General features: G+C 41.4%; 1 protein-coding gene across 1 annotated transcript in view; it reads left to right on the top strand.

Moving 5' to 3' along the window:
- LOC132886149 (uncharacterized protein C18orf63-like) overlaps positions 1-16,663 on the top strand; it is a 215,411-nt gene that overhangs the window by 176,182 nt on the left and 22,566 nt on the right. Inside the window, 4 exon segments of the mRNA XM_060920717.1 lie at positions 1,886-1,992; positions 2,556-2,652; positions 11,972-12,057; positions 12,598-12,796. Of these exon segments, the coding sequence (XP_060776700.1) occupies positions 1,886-1,992; positions 2,556-2,652; positions 11,972-12,057; positions 12,598-12,796 (489 nt within the window).

Below are 16,663 nucleotides of genomic sequence, written 5' to 3'. Positions count from 1 at the left end.
CCAAGATAACAACCATATTGTGGTTCAAGTTCTGAATAGCCACAGTCTGAGTGCCGACAGCTTTGCCCACCGCTTCAATCATATTGGACAGCTTTGTGGGGCTTTGAACAGCTGTCACCGTTGTCTGATTTCCTCGATATACCAGGGCAATGCCTAATCCAATCAGCAAAAGTCCTGTAATCATGGTTCCGAATAGGTAGATATCTTCAGTGTCCTCCACAGAAAGAATCGCCAGGCGCATGACTCGCCACCGCTCCCACGCATCCATCGCGTAACCAGCCGCAAACGTTCCGGCAGGACAGGCGGGTTCCCCCGAACCCAGGCTTCTCGTCGAGAAAACTGTGTTAATTTCGTTAGGAGACCAGTTTATCAATTCCATGCTTTTTTTTTTTAGTTTAGAAAGTAATGCGGAGAGAGCCTCTTCAAAAAGTACAGCAGATGAGACGAGACAAAGAAGCACAAGCAGGGAAAAAAAGGAGGGAGAGCAGAGAGAATTTCTGTCTGATTTTTCAGTCTCTCACATCGTTGTGGAGGAGTTTTGGTCCACACTTCTTGACAACATTGCTTCAGTTCATTCATGTTTGAGGGCATTTGTTTATGCACAGCTCCCTTAAGATCCCGCCAAAGAATTTCAATTGGGTTGAGGTCTGGACTTTGACTTGGCCATTCCAACACCTTGATTCTTTTCTTTTTCAGTCATTCTGCTGTAGATTTGCTGGTGTGCTCGGGATTATTGTCCTGTTGCATGACCCAATTGTGGCCAAGCTTTAGCTGTTGGACAGATGGCCTCACATTTGCCTCGAGAATACTTTGGTATACAGAGGAGTTCATTGTTGACTCAATGACTGCAAGGTGCCCAGGCCCTGTGGCTACAAAACAAGCCCGAAATCACCCCTCCACCACTGTGCTTGATGGTTGGTATGAGGTGTTTGTGCTGATATGCTGTGTTTGGTTTTCGCCAAACATGGCGCTGTGCATTATGGCCAAACATTTCCATTTTAGTCTCATCTGTCCAAAGGACATTGTTCCAGAAGGCTTGTGGCTTGTTCAGATGCATCTTTGCAAACCTAAGCCGTGCTGCCATGTTCTTTTTAGATAGAAGAGGCTTTCTTCAAGCAATCGTTCCAAACAAGCCATACTTGCGCAGTCTTTTTCTAATTGTACTCTCATGAACTTTAACATGCTAACTGTGGCCTGTAGAGTCCTAGATGTAGTTCTTGGGTTTTCTGCAATTTCTCTGAGCATTGCACAATCTGACCTTGGAGTAAATTTGCTGGGACGTCCACTTCTGGGAAGATTGGCAACTGTCTTTCATGTTTTCCACGTCTGAATAATCTTTCTCACAGTAAAATGATGAACTTCAAATTGTTTGGAATTGACCTTATAACTCTTCCCAGGCTGATGTGCAGCAGTGATTGCTTCTCTAAGATCATTGCTGATGTCTTTCTTCCTTGGCATTGTGTTAACATACACCTGAGTGCTCCAGACCAGCAAACTACCAAAACTTCTGCTTTTTAAGAGGTGGCCACACTTGCTGATGATCAATTCATCAAATTCATTTGATCAGCAACACCTGGCTGCTAATTGCCTTTGTAATTTCTATGGAAGCAGTAAGGGTGTACTTAATTTTTCACACACTGCTACTGCATTTTTGGCTTACCTTGTGTTAAATAAATAATGACAGGGTGAATATGTCATGTGTTATTGGTCATCTGAGGCTGTATTTGCCTGATTTTAAGACCTGGTAAGGACCAGATGATTTTTTTTTTTTTAATGTCCTGATACTTAAAACCTAGACTTGAATGAGGCTGTACTTTCTTTTTCACATGACTGTATTTCTGTGATTAGTCCATGATTAGTTGTTTATTGACTAATCTGCCACTAGCTGAAAGACTTCGATGTTCCAGCTCTTGCAATGGAAAGATTTCTGAATAAGAGAGAGACAGTTCTCTACACCAAAACACCAAATAACTGGTGCTACATTCTCCCAAGGTGGGTTTCTTCTGTCCAGTATGGTTTGTCTGTGAAATTTATATTAATCACATTGATGTCGTAATTATTTTTATTATTGCAGTGTTAGTGTAAAGCTGGGTTTACATATGAGGACCAACAGGAGGACTCACAAGGAAGCTACAAATATGCTCGTTGTGACCGTGAATTGGAAATTAAACTTGCTCACGTTCAGAAACGTAGCCGAATTACAGAAAATTCGAGTTGAAGAATGATTCTATTTATGCGACTTGTTTTTCAGTACAAGCTTGGATCTTGCTGACTGATGAAGTACACAGAGCATAGTAATTTTTTTAGCAAGGCTATCATTAGAGGATCTTCATTATATCATTATCTCATAATCTGACATGGAGAACATGTTATCACACAGTCAGATAACTCAGACAAGATTTTAACAGGAAATGGCACAGTGTAAAACCAGCTTTCATCTTAGGAATAAATTACTGAGAGAGTCACTCTGCAATATCGCAGAGGAATGTGTCAAAAACATTTACTGCAAATCAAGGTACAGAATTTGCACTGTGTGTTTGTGTGTACATAATTAGCATGAAGAAGGGCCAGGTCATCAGTATCAGTCGCACGCTGCCACCAGAGTGTCCTTTCCAGAGTTATGCTGAGCTTCAGAATCACTGGGACAGCATGGTATACAAACCCACACATGGAAACATGCATACTGTACAATGCAAGCAAAATGTTGGATCCGACGTGGTTTTTAAACGAACAAACAGCAATTTTTTAAGTCACTCCTCCTAATCACCAAGGGATACCTTCACACACATACCGAGACACACCATTGCGTGCCTGTATAACACAGTCTTTGATGTACATACTGTTGTCATGCAAGTACTGTTGTTGTTTCTGGAAACTTGCAAGCCGTGTTCCTACAAGACAGCCCAAGTGGTTATCCAGTGTTCATCGAATCACAGTTACATACATAACTCATGTTCTATTGTACTATTTAAGTGGGGAAATATATAGAATTCTAAAAGGTTAAAAATTAATTTAAATCCAAAGCATAAGGAATAATAGGCAAAAAAATATAGCCGCAAGCAGTGATGATGTGCCTGAACACCTCTGGTATACCAAATCTGGCATGAATCCAACAAACTGCCCAGGAGGAGAATGTCAAAATGTAACGTGTGTCAAAACGCACAAAACCAAAAATGACTCGCTTCCTGTTGAGTATGGCTAATACAATGTGCATTACAATTTTGTTTGTCTTGGGGCACCCCACACACTGACCAAATTTCACACGGATAGGTGAAACTATATACCAAGCAAAAGTCTAAATGACGTGGGGACGCTGTGGAGTCCCCCGGACACATCCGGTGCCAAGCCTCTATCTTTGAGTAGTGGTGGCCAGGAATGATGTGTGTACCAAATTTTGAGTTTTCGCCCTTGGGAACCACCTCAAAAATGGCCAAGTCTTGAAGAAGAAGAATCCTTAGGAAAACAACAGGGCCTTGCCTCTCGGTGCAGCGCCCTCCCGTGGACACCAGAGGCCTCACACGTCCGGTGCTTGGGTCCTAAATATTAAGAAAAGATCCCCAACTAAAAAAAAAAATCTGAGCCTGGTCTTTTTCCAATCTTCAACTGTCCCCTTTCTGTGAGCCTGTACCGTCTGTCGCCCCAGAGACAAGAGTGGAACCTGATGTTTTCTTCTGCTGTTCTTGTCCATCTGCCTCAAGGTTCAGCAGTTTTGTGTGGTCTTTTCTGCTCATCAGAAAAGACCACACATTACATTGTACATTTGCTTTTTATTGTTTGTTTTTTACTGTTCAGTGTCCTTGGGTACCTTGAAAGGCGCTTGTAGTCATCAAGAAAGGAGTTAAAATGTTCAAAACATTTGAACTGATATTTCACTATTCATATCTTCAATTAATTACTAATCAATACAGTATGTTTTAGTATGGCAGCACGGTGGTGTAGTGGTTAGCGCTGTCACCTCACAGCAAGAAGGTCCGGGTTCGAGCCCCGTGGCCGGCGAGGGCCTTTCTGTATGAAGTTTGCATGTTCTCCCCGTGTCCACGTGGGTTTCCTCCGGGTGCTTCGGTTTCCCCCACAGTCCAAAGACATGCAGGTTAGGTTAACTGGTGACTCTAAATTGACCGTAGGTGTGAATGTGAGTGTGAATGGTTGTCTGTGTCTATGTGTCAGCCCTGTGATGACCTGGTGACTTGTCCAGGGTGTACCCCGCCTTTCGCCCGTAGTCAGCTGGGATAGGCTCCAGCTTGCCTGCGACCCTGTAGAACAGGATAAAGCGGCTACAGATAATGAGATGAGAGATGAGATGTTTTAGTATTAGTAATAATATATAGATATTTAGGCACTGCCTAAAAGTAGAGCTCCTGATGAGTGTATAAGCAAAATATTTGCAAGGGCACAAAATCAACCTGAATAGAATATTACAGCGTATGAACCATCGAATTGTGTAGTGTTGTGTATTTCATGTCAATAAATTGCTGCATTGTCTTGTGACCCTGATACCAATAATGAGATATGCATCCCAGTTATGAATACATACAGTATTTATTCCTTTCTTTGACATCACATGCCCTAAACCAGAAACAACACCACGACATTTCTTATGGTGTGACTCTGCTGGGTGCCTGGTGGACAGCAGTGAACCAACACTTTCACTTGACATCATTACTGTATAGTTACGATCCAGTATCAAACTTGATATGTCAAACAGTTGTCTGGTTGCATCTCTCACATTCATGCGTGCACAGCACCATTAGGACTAATTACCATGCACCTGTTCCTGATTAGAGCACAATCACAGCACATACATGTAAGGACTCTCAGTAACATACAGACGTTGCGAAGTATATGCTCTGTACTCTGCGTCTAACATTTCCAAGTCTTATATTTTGGATCACTTTTCTGGTTTTGACCCTGTTTGTGTTTTTGGACTGTGAGTATTGTATTTCCTCTGATATCCTGTCTGTGCCTCACTCAACCACTGCCTGTTTTTCAACTCTGCCTTTGTCTATGTTTTGGATCTGTTTGTTAGCGAGCTTTCAATAAAAGTCTTCCTGCACTTACATCCATCTGTCGCCTTTACATGAGAGAAACCGTCAATTGTCCAACAAGCTAGTGGACGAATAAAACCGTTTTAACTATTTTTATATGAAAGTGTCGTGAATCTTTTCCATAAAATGTGTTCGTAAATAATCCCATGTTATTTTTTAAAAAGCAAATTAAAAATAAGCACTGGATAAAAACCCATCCATCTTATGTAAATAAAGATATAGATTACACTGTCCGGTGGTCAAGTGTTTGAGATATGTTGCTTTGCACTTACAGTCGGGTTCCCTGTGGTGGTACACGTTTGTCGTTCATCTGTACATACAATCGTGAAAGCCATCAAAAATCAGGTCAAAGCATTAACATATTCTCTTAAGTACGGGGCTCTGCTTCATGTGCTTTGCGCATGAGAGCTCCACTAGTAATCTTTATTTAATTGCCTTTATTCATCTTTTAATTTTGTCTTTATGGGGCAGTCATCAATTTTAATCCAAGACACTTTTTGTCAAATTCAGTTAATATCTCCTCACAGTCTGCTAGCTGTCTGGGCTGTATGCACACTGAAAAAAATCCAGGGTTCACACACAGCCCAGACTCTTTAAATGGGAAACAAAGAAAGTGGCTTGGCACAAGCCACATAGCACTATTCCAGTCAATCACCAACAGGGGCCGAGGGTGGTTTTGCTCATGCACAGGACAGGGGAAAGGGGGCAGTGGGAGTGAGAGAGCCTGTGATCCATATTCCATATTAGCTGGTGGTGATAATGCACCAAGTTGTTCTTTGCCAAGCACTAATAAACTTCAAATAAGAAGAAAGAAAAGAAGGTCATTGGAGAAGAGAGGGTTACTCGTAAGTGGTAGATATGTGAGGGAGCCAAAAAAAACAAACCGTAGCCAGCTGGCTCTCCTGTCCATCCTACTTTCCAACGGCAGCTCCCAGGACAATAAACTGGACTACATCTGACTTCAACAGACTGCCCAGTGGGAGTGTATTCAGCTAGACAGGCTCACTCATTTCATGCAGACAGAAATGCATCTCTGCCATTAGGCATGCAATGGTTGCTTGTGTGTTTACATTAACAAGGAATGATGCAAAAAGTTGGTGCTTGATTATAGTTACTGCTAATTGCTTTCTTCACACGAGAACTGTGTACTGGTCATTTTTTCCCTTTTTTAACTTTTACTGCTGTCCTGTTTTCATAATTATTGTACTGTCTTGCGATGTTTGTACATGTGCACTTTGCGTAGGCCTGTGCAGTCTTATTTAGTTCGATCTAGTCTCATGTAGTTCTTTGTTGTTTTATGTCGCACCATGGTCCTGGAGGAACGTTGTTTCATTTAACTGTGTACTGGACTAGCTGTGTATGGTTAAAGTGACAATAAAGCCATTTGACTTGATCATGGTATTTGTTTGTACAGTGTTTGCGAAGGGTTTTATAGCCACATAGATCTTGAAACACAGGTTTGTTTGCACAGTGCGGTTATTTGGATTGACGCATCATTCGAAATGCTGTGCTAGGTAGCGTTACTGTTCTTGTTAGCTTACCTACAGACCTGCGGTCCTCTCTTTGGTCACTGTAATTTTGTAAAAACAATCTAAACGACTATGTTTTACTTTCTTGCGTTTTGAATGATTGATTGTGTGATTGCATGTCCTTTATTTGATGACGTTTTGTGTCGTAATGTTTGTTTTGCCTCAGCTATGAGAAAGATGCATTCGCTAGATTCCACCGTATTTCTCTTTTGGTCAGCTGGGGCAATTTTTAATCATCGTTGCCTTGGTAATGCATGTGTATGAATTTGGGGGTGGAGCTTCTGAAGCAGCACGGACTGAAGGGAGGTGTGTAATTTTTGAGTTGAGTTCGAATATCAAGTCTTTCTTCTTAATCAATGACTTCTCCTTTAAGGGTATGAAATCCTTTCCGTCAGGCTGAGTCGTTTGATTATTTTAGCATATTATACCCCACTTTTATTAAGGTCGAGAATCCCAAATGTTTCTGTGCATGTTTAACTGATGCTAAGCAAACTTTTTCACATATTCTTGCTGAGCTAATTAGCCAACATGTCAAAATGAAATTAATGAGTCCCTTGCCATATTGTTTATCTGTAAACATGGATTTAATGTGAGAAATAATGCTATTAATTTATAGCCCCTTCTTGGACTTTTACTCATTGTAATAAACAATGCACTATGGTGTTAATCATCAGTCAGCACATCGTTATTTTGACATTATCCCTTCAGTCTGTCATTAAATGAAGCCAAAAGGTATTGTATTTCTCTTTAGATCCTCTTTTTTTCCCTCAAATGCCAGCAGAGTTCATGCATTCCTATTTTGTGGTCTTTGTTCACCATGTGTTTTCTATTCGCTCTGTTTTCTACAAGGGTTTTTTCACCTTCGACCTCACGTCTGAAAGTCTGCGGTTACACTGAGGATAGCTCGCTGAAACACACGCTATATGTTTTGAATCTTTTGTAGTTCCCTGTGTGTGCATGTTTGCTCTGTGTGTGTGTGTGTGTGTGTTGAATATTCACTTTGTAGAGAAGTCAAAACCTAACCTTTGATCACAAACAAACCCACTGCATGCTGGCAGGGCCTCTAACACACGAGATCCTGGCATGACTGACTACTCCATGAGATATCAAACAAGCACTCACCCCGTGCACTGATGTGCTGAATCTGTAACAGCTGCTTAATTCTGTACGGATATGTACAGTACGTTTGAGGCTTCCTTTTAGTGTTTCATACAAACATATACAGCTCTGTATTGCAGGGTTTATGTCATTGTATGTGTGGAGGTAGAATTAAGTGTGTTCATTGTCATAATCACGTGTGGAGCGGCGCTCCATACATAAGAGAATATGGTAATGCAGCAACCTGATTTTTGATGGCTTTTGCGACCATACGATGTCCGTATATGCGTACGAACGATGAACGACACACGTGTACTACCACAGGGAACCTGATCATAAGTGCAAGGCAACGTATCTCATAAATACTTGACCACCAGACAGTGAAATCTGTACCTTTATTTACGTAAGAGAGATGGGTTTTTATTCAGCGCTTATTTTTAATTTACTTTTTAAAAAATAACAGGATTATTTATTTACAAACACATTTTACATTCGTCGGGAGCTCTGCTTTTAGACAATGCCTAAATATATATAACTACATGGTCGGTACTTTTTAACCTGTACAGATAAGATATTTCTTCACTGATCCCTATGAGGGGAAATTCAGGTGTTGCAGCAGCTCAAGTACAGGGTAAAATATAGATAAATGTAGAATAACGTAAAAAAGGAATAGAATAAAAATAAAATAAGGGTAATTGCTCACAAACGACAGCAACAAACAACAAGAAATGGTCGTGGCACTACATCCATTAGTGGTGTGTATACACTAGTGGTGTAGAGCCATATAAAGTGACACAATGAAGTGAGGTAGTTGTAGGTGTGGTGGAACTGTAAGAATAATAGTGCAACATGTGATAAGGTACATGATAATAGGTTAGAAAAGGGAGGAAAAAATATAATGCTGTGGCAATGGAGAAAATGAAGAAAATATACAGAATATGTGCGTTGTGTGCATTAAAGAAGAAGAAGAAGACTTTATTTATCACAGTGAAATGTTTCCTTTGCGTTTAACCATCTGAAGCAGTGAACACACAAGTGAGCACTAAGCACACACGCATACCCCGAGCAGCAGGCAGCTATGCACACCCAGCACCCAGGGAGCAGTTGGGGGTTCGGTGCCTTGCTCAAGGGCACTTCAGCCCAACCTTCAGGCCATGGCTGCCCCATGTTAACCTAACCATATGTCTTCGGACTGTGGGGGAAACCGGAGCACCCGGAGGAATCCCACACAGACACGGGGAGAATATGCAAACTCCACACACTCCAGCCACTGGGCTCGAGCCCAGAACCTTCTTGCTTTGAGGTGTCAGTGCTAACCACTACACCACCATGCCGCCCTGTTCCACTCCTTGTTCCACATGAGTCCAGTACAGAAGGAAGTGTGTGTGTCAGCATGATGGGAGTTGTTCTTCACTGTTGTTATATAGTCTGATAGTAGTGGGCAAAAATGAGCATCTGAAACACTCCGTCTTGCTCTTCAGTGGAATGAGCTGCCCAATTGTCACAGTTCCTCATGGAGAGGATGAGAGGAATTGTCCAGGATAGCTCTGTTTTTTTTTTCCATCATCCCCCCCACCCACCCACTGACTCCAGACTGTCCAGCTCCAGACCCACCACAGAGCTGACTTTCCTCACCAGCTTATTGAGTTTGTTGGCCTCTCCAATCCTGATGTCACCGCCCCAGCACACCACAGCAAAGAATAGAACACTGGCTACCACAGGCTGGTAGAATACCTTTAGGAATTTGTTGCGCACACACCAAACTGCCCTCACCCTCCTCAGGAAGAACAGCCTGCTCTGTCCTTTCCTGCAGAGGGCATCAGTGTTGTGTCTTCGGTCCAGTTTATTGTTGATCTTCACCCCAAGGTACTTGTAGGAGTCCACCCTGTCCACTTCCTCTCCATGAATGAAAACAGGGACAGGGAGGCTTTTGTTCCTCTGGTAAACTACCATTAGCTCCTTAGTCTTGCTGATGTTGAGCTTCAGCTGGTTGATGCGACACCATGTGATGAAGCATTACATTACATTAATGGTATTTAGCAGATGCTCTTATCCAGAACGTACAGCATACCCAGAGTTGTGGGTTAGGTGCCTTGCTCAAGGGCACTTCAGCCATTCCTGCTGGTCCAGGGAATTTAACCAGCAAAGCTGCTTCTCTAACCATTAGGCCATAGTTAGAGCTCTCAATCAGTCCTCTGTACCCCTCTTCGTTGTCTCTGGTGATGCATCCAACAATGGAGGAGTCATCAGAAAACTTCTGGAGGTGGCAGGTACCAGAGTTGTCGTGAAACTCTATACATGGTATTGTTAAAGGATTTGTAAATCTCTAAGATGGTGGTATTTAAATAGTTTTTGTCAGACTTTTCCTTACAAATTTGTACATATCCTACAGCAAAGACATAAAATATACTGTATGTATATCAGTGGTAATAATTGGCACAAAGCATGCTACTGAAGCACTCCTCTATTTGGGCAATAACTCTCACTTTCACAAAGTGCTTTCTACTTCTCAGGGTTGCAGTGGCTCTATCCCCAGAATACCGGGTGTGAGGTGGGAATTCACCCTGGATGGAGCACCATGTATACACATTCACACTTAAGAGCAATTTATCTCGGCCAATCCACCGACTGGCTTGTTTTTGTGAGGTGGGAGGAAACCGGAGAACCCTGGAAAAAACACATAGAGACAAAGGGACAATGTGCTTTGATTTTCTCTTTTCAACACCTCTTAAAGGGCATATTCTGGACCAATTTTGTTTTTTTGTTTTTGTTATATGAAAGTATGTCCCTTTACACGCTCATCCAGAAGGGTAATTTTGCACAAGGCCATCTGTCTACAGCAGAAAACAAAACGCGTCTGGAAAAATCCCAAGGGAGTCTGGAGCCAGATTCGTGACGTTATCTGCGGAAGCGCCAGCAGGCTGCGAGAGCTTTGCACGGTTTCAGTGCACAGCCTGTGTAGACCAAGCGCTCCCATTTCTCTCTCATTGTCCGGTCTTTTGGGAAACGATGAGTACTAATCCCATCAAGATTGGTGTTGCTACACCCTCCTACGATACATCTGTTAACCATTTTAATAATTAGACGATAACGTTGAAGAAATTTGCAGAAAACCACCAGGTCGTTTTCTCATAAACAAACCAGCGCTGACGTAGGATTCAGAAGGAGGCGTCCCGCACGCGACGTCACGAAAATCAATGTTTGCCGGGAAATCCAAATGCCAAGTTTTTTCAGAGGCGGACCAATTCGCCTCAAATGGCTTGATTTCAACTGAATTTTTCTGGTATTGCGCAAGGTAAAAAAATTGCAGAGAACGCAGAATGTTACAGATATTTGACCAAAGTTTAATATAAAATAGGAGAATTACACTGATCTTGCTCCTGAATTTACCCATGATATGCCCTTTAAAGTTCTCGCTTTGATTGCATCAAACCTGGTGTGTATGCAGTCCGTTTATTCACATGACAGTCTGCTAAATGAGTAAATATCTATGCATAGGTATTTAACAGTTATTCCACGAAATTGAGTCATATATGTGTTGATACGCGCCTTGTCAGCTATAAGCCATGTACGACAAGATTGAGTGGAATAACTGCTTTATTATATCCACATTCACTGGATTTTGAGAAACAGAGCATTTTTATTTTAATTTTTTGCAAATTCAGTAAATAAAAACTTGACACAAAATGTCTGACAGAATCATTTCCGCTTGGAATGTAAACAAACTGGCGAAATGACAGGAGCAATTTGTGAAAAATGCGACAGTAATAATTCTTGAAAAATAAAAAAGATGCGTTCATACTATCAAATACTTTTATTCCATATTTTGTTGCTTTTCTCTTTTTTGTTTGCAATTTTTGGGGTTTTGTTTTTTTGTTTTTCTCTGCTCATGTTATATGAGCTGATAACTTAGCAGTAGAGTAGCCAATCAGAGTGTGCAATTGCTCATATCCAGTGAATGTGGATAGAATAAATATGATTGTGTATTTATTGTCTCATATATTTTAAAAGCTGATTTGAAAGTTATTCTGTCTGTACCCTGCACCTCTCATGAGGGTTGTAACGTACCACTCACTCAATTACTCCTGGCTTAAGCCTTTGCTACATATCCAGGATGAATCTGGCCCTTAACTGGACAAAGACACATTGTTTTTCTGAGACAGAAAAATCTACAAGCACAAACTTGATTAATTTTGTTAAATTTTTGAATGTTGATTCAGAAGTTAATTGATTTGTGCCATCATCAACAGCCTTATTTGCTTTTCTTTGCTTCTCTGTCTCTCTCTTTAACTTATTTAGTACGGCTACTGTCTGCCTCCACTGAATGAGGATGAGGTGGTGTACTGCGGTGTGCATTTTAAACCTCTTGGTGAAAAGCTTTTCACGTATCCTCCATCGTCTTCCAGCAACCAAATCAAGTCTGCTTTATCATGCTTACCTCCACAAATCTTTTCTACATCTTGTACATTTAAGACACTGCGTCTCTCACATTCCCATGAAACACATTTGCATTGTCCAGCAAGCGTATTACATATTAAAATTACCACTGTAGGCTTTAGTGAACTCGGAGCCAATCATGAAGCTTGATGTGTCAGACAGGCTACAGTTATGAAACACATGCAAACTTAACGATTTATCTGTGGTTTCAGTACTTTGTGTCTTTATGCTGAATGTGCACAAGTTACCCCATTATGTTTTGAATTGTTGTTCTGTCTGCATTCATACTGGCGCCAATGTCTCTGGCACAGTCTCTGTGATTATGTCATCAGAGTCTCAAATTACTTCTCTAAACCGTCACTGAAAACAAAAGGCTGTAAACATGTGTTTTATTTGCACAACCTTACTACATTTGTTGTACTCTGATTTGGTGTGTGTCAATTGGTAATGTTTGAGTTTGTTTTGTGTCCTTAACTCTAATGGTACAGATATCCACTGTGTTGTATTCGCATTCAGCCAGTACAGCGTTTTCCCCGAGTGAACCTGCAGGGGGCGCTCAGAGCCTTTATATCAGATGTCAGAAGCCTAATAGAGAACGTCTGTGGCTTTACAGCCCAAATGACCAGCAAACCCTGCTACCATACTACCAATCTCAGCAGACCTAGCTTACAGGTATGAGGTTTTGAGGTCTTACTGTTCTATGAGAAACATAGTATTATTTATTGATGAGTTAGCTGTTTATTATATTTATACAATGGTGCTTGAAGGTTTGTGAACCCTTTAGAATTTTCTATATTTCTGCATAAATATGACCTAAAACATCATCAGATTTTCACACAAGTCCTAAAAGTAGATAAAGAGAACCCAGTTAAACAAATGAGACAAAAATATTATACTTGGTCATTTATTTATTGAGGAAAATGATCCAATATTACATATCTGTGAGTGGCAAAAGTATGTGAACCCTTGCTTTCAGTATCTGGTGTGACCCCCTTGTGCAGCGGTAACTGTTGATCAGTCCTGCACACTGGCTTGGAGGAATTTTAGCCTGTTCCTCTGTACAGAACAGCTTCAACTCTGGGATGTTGGTGGGTTTCCTCACATGAACTGCTCGCTTCAGGTCCTTCCACAACATTTCGATTGGATTAAGGTCAGGACTTTGACTTGGCCATTCCAAAACATTAACTTTATTCTTCTTTAACCATTCTTTGGTAGAACGACTTGTGTGATTAGGGTCGTTGTCTTGCTGCGTGACCCACCTTCTCTTGAGATTCAGTTCATGGACAGATGTCCTGACATTTTCCTTTAGAATTTGCTGGTATAATTCAGAATTCATTGTTCCATCAATGATGGCAAGCCGTCCTGGCCCAGATGCAGCAAAACAGGCCCAAACTATGATACTACCACCACCATGTTTCACAGATGGGATAAGGTTCTTATGCTGGAATGCAGTGTTTTCCTTTCTCCAAACGTAACACTTCTCATTTAAACCAAAAAGTTCTATTTTGGTCTCATCCATCCACAAAATATTTTTCCAAAAGCCACAGGCTTGTCTTTAGCAAACTGCAGACGAACAGCAATGTTCTTTTTGGAGAGCAGCGGCTTTCTTCTTGCAACCCTGCCATGCACACCATTGTAGTTCAGTGTTCTCCTGATGGTGGACTCATGAACATTAACATTAGCCAATGTGAGAGAGGCCTTCGGTTGCTTAGAAGTTACCCTGGGGTCCTTTGTGACCTCGCTGACTATTGCACGCCTTGCTCTTGGAGTGATCTTTGTTGGTTGACCACTCCTGGGGAAGGTAACAATAGTCTTGAATTTCCTCCATTTGTACACAATCTGTGTGACTGTGGATTGATGGAGTCCAAACTCTTTCGAGATGGTTTTATCACCTTTTCCAGCCTTATGAGCATAAACAACGCTTTTTCTGAGGTCCTCAGAAATCTCCTTTGTTCGTGCCATGATACACTTCCACAAACATGTGCTGTGAAGATCAGACTTTGATAGATCCCTGTTCTTTAAATAAAACAGGGTGCCCACTCACACCTGATTGTCATCCCATTGATTGAAAACACTTGACTCTAATTTCACCTTCAAATTAACTGCTAATCCTAGAGGTTCACATATTTTTGCCACTCACAGATATGTAATATTGGATCATTTTCCTCAATAAATAAATGACCAAGTATAATATTTTTGTCTCATTTGTTTAACTGGGTTCTCTTTATCTACTTTTAGGACTTGTGTGAAAATCTGATGATGTTTTAGGTCATATTTATGCAGAAATATAGAAAAATTCTAAAGGGTTCACAAACTTTCAAGCACCACTGTATATAGTTATACAAATTGGACAGTTCCAGTGTTGTGGATCTGAAAATATGAACTCATATCGACTTATAAGCTTAGCATAAGAACATTTGCAAATTGTGCCGTGTAACATTTCAGGAAGTCCATAGACCAATATGCAAAAGTAAGACATTATTTGCATATTACATACATATAGTGTAGTAGACAGACATCACATCAACCGACTATTCTTGAGAGGCACGTTTTCTGTGAATCCTTTTTAAGAAAGCATAAGTATTGTAATGAAAGAGTGAATAAAAATATTGCAGTTTTAATATATCTGTAAACAGTTTGTATTTTATGTAACCTGTATGTCCTGTATATTTAACAGTTATTCCATGAAATCGAGTCGTACATGAGCTGATAGCTGATGAGGCACGTCGTGCCAATTCGGCTACAAGCAATGTATGGCGAGATGGGGTGGAATAACTGTTTTATTCTATCCACATTCACTGGATTTTGAGAAACAACATTTTTTTTTTTTTTTTACAAATTCGATAAATAAAAACTTTATCCAAAATGTCTGACAAAATCATTTCCATTGAACAAACAAAATGATGGTAGCAATTTGTGAAAAATGCTATAATAATAATTCTTGAAAAAAAAACGTTCTTACGATCAAATACTTTTATTCCATATTTTGTTGCTTTTTTTTGTATATTTTGGGGGGTTTGTTTTCGAGTCAAGTTTTTATTTCATCCTCGGTTGGTTCAGCAACACGTGCCGCCATTTTGTTTTTCTCTACTCATGGTATATGAGCTGACCCACTACTGCACACCAACATCCAGCTCCAACCTCTTCATTAAGTTTGCGGATGACACGACTGTGGTGGGTCTCATCAACAATGGCGATGAGACAATCTACAGGAGTGAGGTGAGCCGCCTGGCCATGTGGTGCAAGGACAACAATCTCCGCCTGAACGTGGAGAAGATGAAGGAGATTGTTGTGGACTTCAGGAGAGCGCACACCCAGCATGCTCCACTAACTATCGATGGTGCTGCAGTGGAGAGGGTGAGCAGCACCAAGTTTCTGGGTGTGCACATCTCTGAAGACCTGTCCTGGAACAACAACACCGCATCACTGGCCAAAAAAGCTCAACAGCGTCTGTACTTCCTCCGCAAACTGAGGAGAGCAAGAGCCCCGGCCCCCATCATGCACACATTCTATAGAGGCACCATCGAGAACATCCTGACCAGCTGCATCACCGTGTGGTACGGCGCCTGCACCGTGTCCTGCTGCAAGACTCTGCAGCACATCGTGAGAGCAGCTGAGAGGATCATTGGTGTCTCTCTCCCTTCTCTAATGGATATTTATAACTCCTGCCTCACCCGCAAAGCCATCAGGATTGCAGGTGACCCCACCCACCCATCTCACAGCCTCTTCAGCCTGCTGCCGTCGGGGAGGAGACTGCGGAGTCTCCGGGCCAAAACCAGCAGGCTCAAGGACAGTTTCTTTCACCAGGCGGTCAGGAGGCTCAACTCCCTCCCTGTTCTGCCCCTCCTCCCCCCTCTGCCCCCTGCCACAGATTCTGCTCGCACACACCCCTACCCCCCCCCCCCCTTCAGCATCTGACATCATGTCACCCTCACAATCCCCCTCCCCCACACACACACACACACACACACACACACACACACACACACTCTCTCAACATTCATTCGCACACTGAACTCAGGGACTGCACATTTCACTTTACCTCGCTCATTTGCACTATTCCGCACTACCTCACTTTAACAGCTATTAGTTTACTGTTTATACTGCTTATTTCTTGTTTACCTGCTATACCTCAAGTGCCCTTGACTGTTTTATGTCCTTTGCTCTAATTTATATAAATACACACACACCTGTGAGTGTTTAGTCTATGTCTATTTCTTATCTAGAGTGTTTATATGTGTTTATATTGTTTATTTCAGTTATTCAATTTTTATTTATTGCATTGCCTGTTTGCACTGTGGGCCAGAGAGAAATAAAATTTCATCTGTGCTGTATGTCGAGCATGTATAGCATACAGTAAGGTCCATATATATTTGGACACTGACACAAATTTTCTTTTTTTACCTGTTTACTGAAATATATTCAAGTTATAGTTATATAATGGACATGGACATAAAGTCCAGACTTTCAGCTTTCATTTGAGGGTATCCACATTAAAATTGGATGAAGGGTTTAGGAGTTTCAGCTCCTTAACATGTGCCACCCTGTTTTTAA

The sequence above is a fragment of the Neoarius graeffei genome, chromosome 5 (genome assembly GCF_027579695.1).
Source record: "Neoarius graeffei isolate fNeoGra1 chromosome 5, fNeoGra1.pri, whole genome shotgun sequence".
NCBI lineage: Eukaryota > Metazoa > Chordata > Actinopteri > Siluriformes > Ariidae > Neoarius > Neoarius graeffei.
Note: the sequence above shows the minus strand (reverse complement) of the source record. Positions and strands in the feature narration are given on the sequence as shown.